This window comes from Rhinoraja longicauda, chromosome 2, assembly GCF_053455715.1.
Source record: "Rhinoraja longicauda isolate Sanriku21f chromosome 2, sRhiLon1.1, whole genome shotgun sequence".
NCBI classification, from domain to species: Eukaryota; Metazoa; Chordata; class Chondrichthyes; order Rajiformes; family Arhynchobatidae; genus Rhinoraja; species Rhinoraja longicauda.
In genome coordinates, this window is record NC_135954.1 from 41,757,364 (window position 1) to 41,771,690 (window position 14,327).

The 14,327-nt window shown below is 41.3% G+C and overlaps 1 protein-coding gene across 1 annotated transcript in view; it reads left to right on the forward strand.

Moving 5' to 3' along the window:
• Positions 1-14,327, forward strand: part of dazl (deleted in azoospermia-like) — a 31,305-nt gene that overhangs the window by 14,816 nt on the left and 2,162 nt on the right. The window contains exons 6-9 of the mRNA XM_078422310.1: positions 5,493-5,620; positions 8,208-8,288; positions 8,606-8,656; positions 13,970-14,092. Coding sequence (XP_078278436.1) covers positions 5,493-5,620; positions 8,208-8,288; positions 8,606-8,656; positions 13,970-14,092 — 383 coding nt within the window. The remainder of the gene's footprint in view (positions 1-5,492; positions 5,621-8,207; positions 8,289-8,605; positions 8,657-13,969; positions 14,093-14,327) is intronic.

The window sequence follows — 14,327 nt, forward strand, 5'->3', positions numbered from 1 at the left end:
TTCGTATCGAGAGGATTTCAGTATAGGAGTAAAGCGGTTCTTCTGCAGTTGTATCGGGCCCTGGTAAGACCACATCTGGAGTATTGTGTACAGTTTTGGTCTCCTAATTTGAGGAAGGACATTCTTTGTAATTGAGGCAGTGCAGCGTAGGTTCACGAGATTGATCCCTGGGATGGCGGGACTGTCATACGAGGAAAAATTCAAAAGACTAGGCTTGTATTTACTGGATTTTAGAAGGATGAGAGGGGATCTTATAGAGACATATAAAATTATAAAAGGACTGGACAAGCTAGATGCAGGAAAAATGTTCCCAATGTTGGGCGAGTTCAGAACCAGGGGCCACGATCGTAGAATAAAGGGGAGGCCATTTAAAAATGAGGTGAGAAGGAACCTTTTCACCCAGAGAGTTGTGAATTTGTGAAATTCTCTGCCACAGAGGGCAGTGGAGGCCAAATCACTGGATGAATTTAAGAGAGTTAGATAGAGGTCTGGGGGCTAGTGGAATCAAGGGATATGGGGAGAAGTTGGGCACAGGTTACTGATTGTGGATGATCAGCCATGATCACAATGAATGGCGGTGCTGACTCGAAGGGCCGAATGGCCTCCTCCACCTATTTTCTATGTTTCTATGTTTCTATCATCTTCGCCACAGAATATTTCGAGGAGACTGCAGCATTTCTGTTTCTCAATGTGTTGCTTGACTCTGCATCGACAGGCATATTTATCCATGTACAGTAAACCCTTGTTTTTATCTGGATATCTTTATAACGGATTTTGGTTACAGCCGGCAAACCTATTGACATTCCCTTCCGCTCTGGACTGCTGATGCCAGCGCCGGCCCTCACCGCCTCCCCAGCCGCTTCTAGGCCACTCTGTGGACGCGACTGCAGGCCTGCATTGCCCTCCTTGATAGTTTCCAAGCCAACCCACCCCCCTTCACGTGCCGCCGCAACGACCGAACCGTGCCTGCATTCTGGCTGCCCCTAGGCTACAACACTGACTCCGCTGATCCTCACTTCTCCCCTAGCCGCAATCAGGCTGTCTGTCAACTCACCTGGATTCCAGGCCCGGTAACAGACAGAAAGTATGAAGAAGGGTCTCAACCCGAAATGCCATCTATCCATGTTCTTCAGATATGCTACCTGACCTGCTGAGTTACTCCAGCACTTTGTGCTCTTTTGTGTATTAACCTGCTTCTGCAGTTGTTTATTTCTACTACTTGTACAATGATAAGCCCCAACATGGTTATAGAGAACAATTAACAATAACGGTCACCATTTCCCTCACTATAATTTGTTATAACAAGGGTTCACTGTATTGTATTTATGAAGAAATTTTATTTCAGTGAGGATCTGATGGCATCTTGGGTATAGCCATTTTCTTGCATTGATAACTCTTTTCAAGAAGTGTGAGCAGCCATTTGATGGCTCTTTTGTAATCATTTTTTTAATTAACATGTATTGAAGGAGTATGAGATAATGCACTTGGAAGGCTAAACTAAGTGGATGAATTCTTAATAAATGAAAAGATAGTACATATGAGTGACATGATGGCATAGTGAGTAGATTCATGTGATAGGAACTGAATTAGGCCATTCGGCCCATCAAGTCTGCTCCGCCATTTAGTGATGGCTGATTTATCTTTTCCACTCAACCCCGTTCTCCTGCCTTCTCCACATAACCCCTAACACCTCTGTTTTCAGCAGCCAGGATCTTGAATTCCATGGTGTCCCTGTGGAGTTTGTATATTGTCCCTGTGACTATATTTTCTCTGGTTATCTCCTACACCCCAAAGATGTGTGCATCGTTAGGTTAATGAGCCAGTGTAAATTATCTGAGTTTATAGGTGAGTAATAGAACCTGGAAAGAGTTGATGAAAATGTGGGGAGAATCAAGTAGAATTACTATTACCGTCTCCTGAATGGTTGGCCTGTTTCCATGCTACATAATTCTTATGACTGAGATGTTGTATGATCTGCTCAGTGTTGCCAGTATTTTTTGTTTCTGTTGTACAAGAAGCACTTCATTCTTCATATTAAACAAATGTTGTAAAACTTGAGCATTTGCAGAGGTGCAATCAAATAAAAATGAATATTGGTTCATTTAAGAAGACTGAGGGGTAAGTAACTAATAGCCAATCATTTTATGGAGATACAAGGTTTTGGCAGCAGAAGGAACAGTCAGTAGTTTGAATTTTTTGCATGACTGGCTTGCATCCTACTCGTGTTGCAGCAGTCACCCATACTGTCTTTTTTGGGGGATCTAAAATGGATCATGTTATCAGGGATAGGTTCCTGACTTAACTACAAATAGCCCTTGCTTTCCCTCTCGCTCCATCAGATCTCCCACCATTCTTATTGTCTCCGACTACATTCTATCTCTGTCCTGCCCACTCCCCTGACATCAGTCTGAAGAAGGGTCTCGACCCGAAACGTCACCCATTCCTTCTGTCCAGAGATGCTGCCTGTCCTGCTGAGTTACTCCAGCATTTTGTGTCTACCATAGGTTCCTGACAGGTCTCCAGAAAAAAATAGGGGCTAGAGACAGGCAACAGAAGATACACTAGGTTTATTATTTGCGTTTGCCCCATGTATCAGCCTTCCCTGCACAAACATGAAGATTCGCTACATATTGAGGATCAAACTAAAATTAAGGACTTGAATTGGAGTACGACCTTGGAGGCCTATTTCTCCTTCAAGAGATTTATTGCAGCCTTCAATAGCATTAGCAATTTTATGACTGCTTTATTGTCTTTTTTAATGAAAGAGGAATTATTGTTCAAATCTATGGCATTTATTATGAAACCCTTTTGGATGCCACGACAATGCAAAATATATAAATGTAGATTATCCACGTCTGTTTTCATTGACGGATCAGTGGTGGAGAGTGGTGAACCAAATTCTAGGTCGTGCATCTTTGTGAAGGTCTTTCTAGGACAAATACTCTTGAACTTCTACAGGTGTACCGTAGAGCATATTGACTGGTTGCATTATGACCTAATTTGACAAATTAAATGAAAGAGATTACAGAAAGTAGTAGAGACAGCCCAGCATATCATGTGTACTAGTTTCCCCACAATTGAAGGGATCTATAGGAGGTGCTGTCTCAAAAGCCGGCATCATTAAGGATCCACATCATCCTGGCCACACTCTTTCATTCCTGTCATTGGGAAGAAAGTCTGAAAACCGCCCATCTGAAAACCGGTTATTGAACACTACAAACACCATCTAAACCACGAATTGTCTTGATTGCACTCGGGACTTCGGATTTTTGTTCTGTTTTGCATGAATGTTTAATTTTTTGTTTGTTTATTCTGTTATCTATTTAGTACTGTTTACGGATCTGCAAGTGAAAAATTAATTGTTCCACAGACATAGGAGCATAATTAGGTCCATTGAGTTTACTCCGCTATTTGATCATTGCTAATTTATTTTTCCCTCTCAACCCCATTCTCCTGCCGCCTTCCCGTAATCTTTGACGCTCTTACTAATCAAGAACATGTCAATCTACACATTAAAAGTGCCAAAGGTTTTGGCCTCCACAACTGTCTGTGGCAATGAATTCCACAGATTTACCAAACTCTGGCTAAAGAAATTCCTCTTCGTCTCATTTTCCGTTTCGGTACGTATCATAATTAAACACTCGACTAAAATAATTAGTAACAAAAAAGGAAATTATTAGATGAATTTCGGCTGGATTTCTATCACTCTATTTTTGCATATTCAGTTGGGTAGAGAGTCAACATTTTGCCATTCAGACGATCCCTGCATTACAGAAATTATATTTCTAGAAAACCATCTGTTTCATGATTTTCCAAAATACATCACCTCATTTCCCATTTGAATCCTGAGTTATAAATGAGGATGTGCTCCTCCAAGGTGTTTTCAACAGTAGTTGACACTGCTGTTTCATGGCAGCAGTCATTTAAGAGATTGCCTTGACAGTTTCCAAAGCAAATTCCTCAAGTGACGATCATCTGCATTAGGAGTCGTGTGTTTGCAGATGCTGTAATCTGGAGCAAAAAACAAAATGTAAAGCTAGAAGGTGATAAGCAGAGACACAGGGCAGCATAATGGCACATCTGGTATGAGTACTGTCTCACAGCACCAAAGATCCTGGCCTCTGGAACTGTGATCTGTGATCTGTGACTGGATTGGTTTCCTCAGGGTGCCGAATGGTCCATTTCTAGGCTATGATTATAAACTGAAGGGCCTGTCACACTTAGGCGATCTTTTTGGCGACTGTAGGCGACTGTCAAAGTCATAGCAGATCGCCGAACTTTTCTTTTCCCACGCTGTCAATGCTTCTCCAGCGTCCTGGTTTTCGCTAAAATCACTGACAAGTCAGTAAGTACTTGAGAGTTTTGAACTATAACACCTTGTACGGGTTACTTAAAAACCAAGCTTCACTGTAACAAGGAATAAACCGGATTTACTTCCAGTTTACTAATAGCAGTATTAAAAAAAAGAAAATTAAAAAGTGGTTCAGTGGATTTTTGTGAAAAGTGTGTGGGCATTCTTTGAAAATGTAAGGGAGATGCATATCTGGTTTCTGGGTTGAATATCTGGGTTTGGAGCCCACTTTAAATGTAATGGCTGAGTCCAAAAACATCTAAAAAATTCCCACGCTTACCTGAACGTTAAACTGTCGCCTCCAATCTACCTGTCAAATATCCTGATGATAATTAAATTGGTTAAACACAAGCATCTTATGGTACTTTGAAATCACTTTACTTATTTTAATATGTGCATCTAAATGCATCTTAAGAGAACCTATCAAATCTGGGGACAGCAGGCGACAGTGACCGCAATAAGCTACGATGCCTGGCGACAAGCCAGCTGTCGCCGAGAGATTTCTAACCGTTTGATTTCTTGGCGACGCACCATGATCCACTACGATCTTTGGAAGACTCCTCACGATCATGCCCACAACACCCCGGCGAACTGTCGGCAACAACCTAGTCACCGGCAGGCACCTTCAAAATCGCCTAAGTGGGACAGGCCCTTAAATTAGAGATTAAAAGAAAAGCAGGTGGATGTAGTTTTCTTGCATTTCCACTCATCACCTTCCAGCCATTTTTTTGAATGAAGGCAAGCACATGTAGGTAAGTGTTTGATGATAAACTTGCAACAAATAACAGTAAATAAGATAGAATAAAAACTGCTAGGCAGCAAAACAAACTTGCTCTACTATAAAAGTCTCATTATCTGCACTCGTGTCAAAAAATGTAAAGTGAAAAAACAAAAATAGATGAAATTTGTTATTGCTTTTGCATGTTGTGATTGTTTAATTCCCACTCCTCCCCCCCCCCCCCCAACAAAATCTATAAGAGTGAATTTCATAGCATTTCTCCGTTTTTTGACTAGTGATTTGTAAAATTCCACTAGGGTGAATTTGTTACCTGAATGCCATGTAGCTTTGGTATTGCTTGCATTAAGTTTTACATTTTGTTTTAGTGACTTAAATAACTTCTAAACCTGTTTTTCTTCCAAGATCCAATTCATTTGGTCCAGGCAAGACCAGCTCCCCTTATTACATCGCCAGCTCCATGTGTGTGTCAAAACACGGACACCTATTTTCCATCTCCTGGATTTCCTGGGTCAGCTCTTCAATATGTACAGGCAAGTTAAAGAGGTGTATTGTGTGAACATTTTGATTTAAAAAAAAAAAACCTTGCTACCTTATATATTTTGATTTTTAAAAAAAACCTTGCTACCTTATATATTTTCGCTCTTGGCAATTAACCTGCATGCTCTCACGATTGGGAGGATGTCTTAAGGATTAAGGATTGTCTTAATCTGGCAAATGTCTCAGCAATATTTGTTTGACATTTTATAATCATATTTCTTTTGCATTTTAAGAATATAAGGGACCAGTGCTATCCATTGTCACCCTATGAATTCAATCAATCAATTCAATTAATTCAATCAATCTTGCTTAGTATTTGGGTAGAAATATTGTCTTCTACTGCATATACCCGTGTACTGGTCAGCAGCAATTATTTGCCACGAGAAGTGCAGAAATGCCAGGATAAAGGTGAAAAATATGAAAATGCAATTTATTTAGTCACATGTACGAAAGTAGCAAAATTCATTTTTGTATACAATTCAATACAGGTATCACTATACATGAGCACTTAGATACATTTTAAATGAGCATCCCAGATACAGTACGTGTATAGCAGTTGTACACTGAGACAGTATATAGAGTCACCAGTTTGGTGGCATTTTCAAGTCCCTGTTGTAAGTGCAGGGATCTTAATCTGACCATGAAGGTCTGTTGTACTGGCGGTGTTGCAGGGTCGGCCTCACCAGTGGCCCATTTCCCTGATGACGCACTGTAATCCCTCCCGCAGCTGGTCTGCTTACAGGTCCTCCAGGTGGGTTCCCATGGATCATCGATCGTGGCGGGTGAGCCGGGCCTTTGGGGTGGGTTCCAGGCATGGGTCTTTCGTCCATGGCCGGTGAGTCCCTGGTCTGCGGTGGGCTGGACCTACCGGGCGGGCTCTGCTCTGCGCCATGGGTACACTGCCGGGATTGGTGTCGGGCCTACCGCGCAACTCCCCAGTCTCCGTTGGCGAGTCGGGCCTTCCGGGCGGGCCCTCAGTAGACAGGCCGTGGCACTTCCTGGGATATTTCCAATGTGTGTGGCTAGTCTCTCCTCGCTCCGCTGGCAGCCAGGCCAGGTCCATTGCTTACATCGGATGTCTATGGATGCTTTGTAGTATACGCAGACAATTTGCAAATGTTATTGTGTGCAGCATTCTAGACAGTTTAATAATCCATAGATAGCAGGTAGTGCCAACAGATGCCAGTGTCAAGGAGATCTGGAGATCTTTGGGCTATAGAATTTACAGCGAGAATTGAGACATGCAAAGCCTGAAATAGAAATGCGGCATTGTTTGAATGTGGTGAGGTGGGGGGAAAGAAAGAGTCACGAGCCTGCTGAAACTACACAAAGCACATTATTGGAGCAACATCTGCAGAGGGAAACGGACAGTCGAAGTTTTAGGTTGAGTCCTTTCGTCTGGACTTTGAATATAGACTAGGTAGTCAGTATAGATCCACCATCCATTTTTTTTCCCCCAGCAACTGGTAGTCTGGCACCTCCTTTAATCCGGACAAAATTGCGAGAACATTTTGATGTTTAAAACAGAAATATCTTGCTACTTTATAAATTTTCGTTCTTGGTGATAAAACTCCATGCTCTCGCAATGGGGAGGATTCCCCCCTGGAGTCTCTTCGCAAATGTGATGCCCAGGACAGGTGAGATGGCCGATCTCGACCTTAGCAGGACTTCCGTAGCCAATTTGCAGGGTGAATTTGTCCCCTGCAGCCAGGGCTCCGTCCAGTACCGTTGGACTCCACTCAGAGGCCTGTGATGGATGGCAGGATTGGGCACACCCGTCCCACCATATTTTTGACAGATTCGCCACATCTTGAGTCGCCTGGGTTAGCCTGGTAGTCATGCTGGGAAAACTGCCTCAACTCCACGGGCGGGTGCAGATCCGACCCACATCAGGACTTCTGAGGGTAACTGAAGCCAGGGTTGCCCATGCAAGAAATGCAAGTTTTGGTGTAAATTTAATTTGCATTTAATATTTGTTTTATTTAAGTGTCAAGCTGTCCATGGTACTTTAGAGATATGGGTGGGGTGAGAGATGTTTTGTTTCATTATTACGTGACCTCTGTTGATCTGGCAAAATAGATAATATGGCAAGGCTCTGGAACCAAGGGTGCTGGAAAATTGGTGGTGGACCTGTACAAAAAGGTTATATGGAGAGGTGGGGCAAGAGCTGGCAAGCAATAGGTGGATCCAGATGCAGATGGAGTCAGAGGGCAGTTAGATCAGTATGGGAATGGGCAGGGGAATTGAAATAGATTGCAACCAGAAGACCCAGCAGCGCAGAGGACAGGTCTTGACTGGAAAAGTTAACTGTCCATTTACCTTCACAGATGCTGTCTGACCTGAGTTTCTCCAACTGGGCCAGTGGGTCTCCCTTCTTTGCTTTGACTGAACAGGGTGCTTTAATATTTAATCATTAACCTTGCTCCTAAACAAAACTGATTTCTTGTTTTATTTGTATATTACTTTTTGATAATCTTAAATGTTTTAGATTTAGTGTGATCGCGAACCACGTAGTCTGTTTAAAATGTTCCCTATTTGTGGAAAGGAGAATAAGTTATCTGTGATTTTATTGTTCTGCAGGCTTATTCGTATCCCAGTCCTCCTGCTGTGGCGTTACCACAAGTCCAAGTGGGTTATCCACATCCTGTGTATAATTATCAGGTAATAATTTGTATAATGGGGTATTATATTCCTGTCTAATGTAAAATATTTAGTACATTGTGGCAGTAATTAGAAATGTTTCTGGTAAAAAATTACTAATTGGATTTTGTAGAGAATTTATTAGAAGACAGTAGTTTGTGCTTTAGTTGAGTGGAGGATTTAAGGAAGAAAACGGTAAAAGTAAAGCTTCAGAAAAACAATGTAATAAGCCTTGGTGTAATGTTTAACATTTGTTGTTTGTTACACCTGTTAAACATAGAAAAATAAGTTTGTCTTATGATATTTTGAGACATTTGACTTTTATGCAATCATTACAGGCAGCAACGCAGTGGTCACCAGGAGGTCATTGGAGATGGATGGTACCTCAGGTGATGTCAATAGACAAATGTTAAATACATAAAATTCTACTTTTGATTTTTAGGTTCAACATTTTTCTTTTTTACGTACCTAGTTTAAGATTGGAATTGTCTTCCCCAATTTTGAGGGAGCTCTGAGAATTATTCATTTGTCAGAAATGCATCAGCAACATATTTTAAATAAAAACATAGACCGACCAAGGCCACGTGTAGTTAAACCAGGATGTTAAACTCAACAATTCAATTTCTGCAAGATCCAATGGTATTCAAGTCAAGCAATATGGAAAATAAACTCGATAAAATATAAAATAAACCTGAGGCTCAAGCATAATTATTATTTGTTTATTGCAAAAATTTATTTAGTGCAACCCCAGGTCATGTTCATGTCATAGAAGCAGAATTAGGCCAGTTGGCCCATCAAATCCACTCTGCCATTCAATCATGGCTGATCTATCTTTCCCTCTTAACCCCATTCTCCTGGCTTCTCCCCACAACCTTTGACACCCTTTCTAATCAAGAATCTGTTAATCTCCGCCTTAAAAATACCCAATGACGACCTCAACAGCCATCTGTGTCAACAAATTCCACAGATTCTCCACCCTCTGAGTAAAGAAATTTCTCCTCATCTCCTTTCTAAAGGTACCTCCATTTATTTTGAGGCTATGCCCTCTTTTCCTAGACTCCCACCAGTGGAAATATCCTCTTATATTTCTAAACTCTAGCGAGTACAGGCACAGTACTGTCAAACGCTCATCAATTGTTGTGGTAAAACTCCTTTGGACTGCATTTGGAGGATTATGAGCAGTTTTGGGCACCATATCTGGGGAAGGATGTGCTGCATTGAGATGGCCAGCACATCCTTCCCCAGATATGGTGCCCAAAACTGCTCATAATCCTCCAAATGCAGTCTGACCAGTGTTTATAAAGCCTCAGCATTACATTCCTATTTTTATATTCTTGAGATAAATGCATTTGCCTTCCTTGCTATCAATTCAACCTGCAAATTAACGTGTAGGAAAGTACTGCAGATGCTGGTTTAAATCGAAGGTAGACACAAAATGCTGGAGTAACTCAGCGGGACAGGCAACCTTCTATTCATGCCAGTATCTTCCCTCTAATAGTTTAGTTTTAGAAACATAAAAAGTAGGTTCAGGAGTTAGGCCATTCGGACCTTCGAGCCAGCACCGCCATTCAATATGATTATGGCTGATCATCCAGAATCAGTACCCCGTTCCTGCTTTTTCCCCATATCCCTTGATTCTGTTAGCCCTAAGAGCTAAGAATATATATTGTAAATAACAGCAGTCCCAGCACTGAGCTTTGCAGCACCCCAAAAAGTCACTGCCTGCCATTTTGAATAGGACCCGTTAATTCCTACTCTTTGCTTCCTGCCTGCCAACCAGTTTTCTATCCATGTCAATGCCCTCCCCCAATACCATGTGCTCTAATTTTGCACACTAATCTCTTGTGTGGGATCTTGTCAAAGACTTTTTGAAAGTCCAGATACACCACATCCACTGGCTCTACTTGTTTCTTCATTCTACTTGTTACATCCTCAAAAACATCCAGAAGATTGGTCAAGTATGATTTCCCCTTCATAAATCCATGCTGACTTTGATCGATCCTATCACAGCCTTCCAAATGCGCGACTATTACATATTTAATAATCGACTCAAGCATCTTCCCCACTACCGATGTCAGGCTAACTGGTCTACTGTTTTCTCTCTCCCTCCTTTCTTAAAAAGTGGGGTTACATTAGCTACCCTCCAATCCACGGGAACTGATCCAGAGTCTATAGAACATTGGAAAATGATCACCAATGCTTCCACAATTTCTAGGGCCGCTTCCTTGAGTACTCTGGGGTGCAGACCATCAGGCCCTGGGGATTTATCTGCCTTCAGTCTCAACAGTTTACCCAACACCATTTCATGACTAATGTCAATTTCCTTCAGTCCCTCCCTCACGCTAGATCCTCGGTCCCCTAGTATTTCTGGGAGATTGTTTGTGTCTTCCTTAGTGAAGACAGAACCAAAGTACTTGTTTAACTGGTCTGCCATTTCCTTGTTTCCCATTATAAATTCACCTGTTTCTGACTAAGGGCCCTACATTTGTCTTCACTAATCTTTTCCTCTTCATATATCTAAAGAAGCTTTTACAGTCAGTTTTTATATTCCCTGCAAGCTTTCTTTCATGCCCTACTTTCCATGTCTTAGTTAACCCCTTTGTCCTCTGTTGAATTCTAAATTTCTCCCAGTGATCCGGTTTGCTGCTTCCTTTGGCCAATTTATATGCCTGTTCCTTGGATTTAACACTATCCCTAATTTTCCTTCATTAGCCACGGTTGAGCTGCCTTCACTGTTTTATTTTTTCGCCAGATAGGGATGAACAATTGTTGTAATTCATCCATGCGATCTTAAAATCTTTGCCATTGTTAATCCACCGTCAACCCTTTAAGTATCATTTGCCAGTCTATCCTAGCCATTACCCATCTCATACCATCAAAGTCACCTTTCTTTAAGTTCAGGACCATTGTCTCTTAATTAACCATGTCACTCTCCATCTTAATGCAGAATTCTACAATATTATGGTTACTGTTGCCCAAGGGGATTTTCACAACAAGATCGCTAACCAATCCTTCCTGATTACACAATACCCAGTCTAGGATGGCCTGCCCTCTAGTTGGTTCCTCTACATATTGGCTTAGAAAACCATCCCATGTATACTCCATAAAATCGTCCTCTGCTTTGTTACCAATTTGGTTAGCACAATCTATATGTATGTTAAAGTCACCCATGATAACCACTTTACCTTTGCTACACACATCCCTAATTTCCTGCTTGATGTTATCCTCAACCTCACTACCTCTGTTTGATGGTCTGTACACAACGCCAACAAGTGTTTTCTGCCCTTGGTTATTTTGCAGTTCTGCCAATACAGATTCTACAGCACCCAAGCTAATGTCTCTCCTTACAATTGCATTAATCTCCTCTTTAACCAGCAAAGCCACCCAACCTCCTCTTCCTTTCTGTCTATCCTTCCTGAATATTGAGTACCCCTGTGTATTGAGCTCCCATCCTTGGTCACCTTGGAGCCATGTCTCTGTAATCCCAAGTATATCATATCTGTTAACTAACAACCTTAGTTTGGTTTAATCTATTGTTACGTGTACCGAACTACAGTGAAAAGCTTTTGTCATGTGCTAACCTGTCAGCGGAAAGACAATATCAGTTGCCTGATAACGGCTGAGAAGAAACTGTCCCTGAATTTGGAAGTGTGCTTTTTCACATTTCTATACCTCTTGCCTGATGGGAGAGGGAAGATAATCTTTTTGGTTAACCCAAATCATATCAGCCAGAGCATTCTCATGCCTGTTTTTACCGCCCTGATCTCCTTATGCATGACCCTTTATTCCCTCTGCTCATCTAGAGATACACAATTCCAGCTGCTTGTACTTTTGTATTTTTAGTTTTGTTAAGATACAGAGCAAAAACAAACCCTTTGGCCCACCGAGTCCGCACCGACCAGTGATCCCTGCACATTAACACTACCCTACACACACACGAGGGACACACTAGGGACAATTTACACTTATATAAAGTTAATCCTACAAACCTGTATGTCTTTGAAGTGTGAGAGGAAACCGATCTCTGAGAAAACCTACATGATCATGGGGAGTATGTACAAACTCTGTACAGACAGCACCTGTATTCAGGATCGAACCCGGGTATTTGGCGTTGCAAGAACTGTAAGGCAGCAAATCTACCACTGCGCCATCGTGCCGCTCTGTATGGCTATAATGTTCAAGTTGCACTCGCCTATCCATGGAATTGTTGCTGGGGAACTATTAACCATGTTCAGTTATGTCTATATTCTGTGTGGAACTAGGTACTGGTTTGTTTCATTTGCACGTTATGAAGATGGAGCATGTGTTGTGATCCCAATCTTGCACTAGAGTTATGAAACAAGTTCCCACATGGCAGAAGATTCTTGCAATCCATCAGCAGCTTGCAAATCCATCCCACTGGTCTCCCAAATAACTTGTTATGTACAGTCTGAGTGTAAGATGGGTGTTCGCAACCTGTGGAGGACATGGTCAAGTTGATTTATGATGTGATCAATTAAATGAAACTGGCTGTTACTGATGTGCAGAGAAAATACTGTGCTTTTCCATTGCTTTGAATGTTTTATTTGTAAAGTCTAATTACTTGAATATATTTGAAAGGTTCATGAAGGTTCTCTATGAAGCCTAAACATTCCACTTATTTACTATGGGAAAATAAACATGCATTCAAAATTACTGCAACCTAACAAATAATAGACCGTTTTCTTTTACTTCTGGGAAATATCCTAGAAGTAACCTAAAATATTTGCATTCCTATACTTGGCCTTCTGACCTGGGCCACCTCCATTGTCATAGAGTGATGCCAAACATAAATTGGAGAAACAGTACCTCATATTTTGCTTGGGCAGCTGCTTGCAATCCAGCGGTATGAATATTGTTTTCTCTAACTTCAAGTAACCCTTGCATCCCCTCTCCATCCCTCCCCCACCCTAGTTATATTGAGTTTCACTGTCTCTATAACTCATTATCACCTAGTCCACAGCCAACACTGGACCATTGTGGGCTCCACCTTTCCTTGATCATTACTTTTTTGCACATCTTTCATTCATTTGTTTTTTCTCTCTATATCACCATCTACCTGTATATTTCTCGTTTCTCTTTCCACTGATCCTGTTTGAAGAAGGTTCTTGAAACGTCACCTATTCCTTTTCTCCAGAGATGCTGCCTGAAGCGCTGTTACTCTAGCTTTGTGTCTATGGGTTTCTGATATTTAATATGTAAAAAGAATAATTTTATTGTATTTTGTAGCATACTTATGTCACGGTTCTAGCCTCAGTTCCTCCTTTCAATCAATTAAGTTCTGTGCTTGCAAAATGATGTTCAGAGGGAGGTGTTTCACTCAGAGTGCAGTGGGTATGTGGAACGAGCTGCCAGAGGAAGTAGTTGAGGCAGGTACAATAACAGCATTTATAGGACACTTGGAAAGGTACCTGGATAGGGAAGGTTTAGAGGGATGTGAGCCAACGACTGACAAATGGGACTAGCTTGCCATAAGGCCTGTTTTTGTGCTATATGACTCCATGACTGCACCATTAATGTAACATTTGAGTATGAACTCAAATTAACTCTCAAATTACTTTTCAAACAACAGAATTAAGGTTTCTACATATTTACATAGATTTTCTCAATAAGCTTAAATGTAAGGAACTAAAAAAAATTGTGACTCTCCACCCCCTTCCCCTCCCCATTTCTCCCATTATTAGCCTACCACGGGGGCATATGTAAATTTTCCTTGTCCTGAAATGATTAATCCAGGAACTGTGTTTGTGCAGAGGGAATGTGATGCACAGCCATCTTCAACTTCATCTCTAGATACTGTGGAAAAGGTAATTAACTAATCTTTAAAGATCTGCTTTTATGAAACTGCAATGTCGATCCTTTTGTAAAAATACAAAACTTCTAGGGGAAAGTTGACATGAAGCATGCAGTAATATACTGGGAGAAGGGGAATATTTTATATACTACCTTGGTTTGTTTGTCTATCACTGTTTGATACTTTTTGAATGTCAAATATTGATGCAGTCTTTCACAATTCTATTTTTTGCAGTGTAAATTTGATTT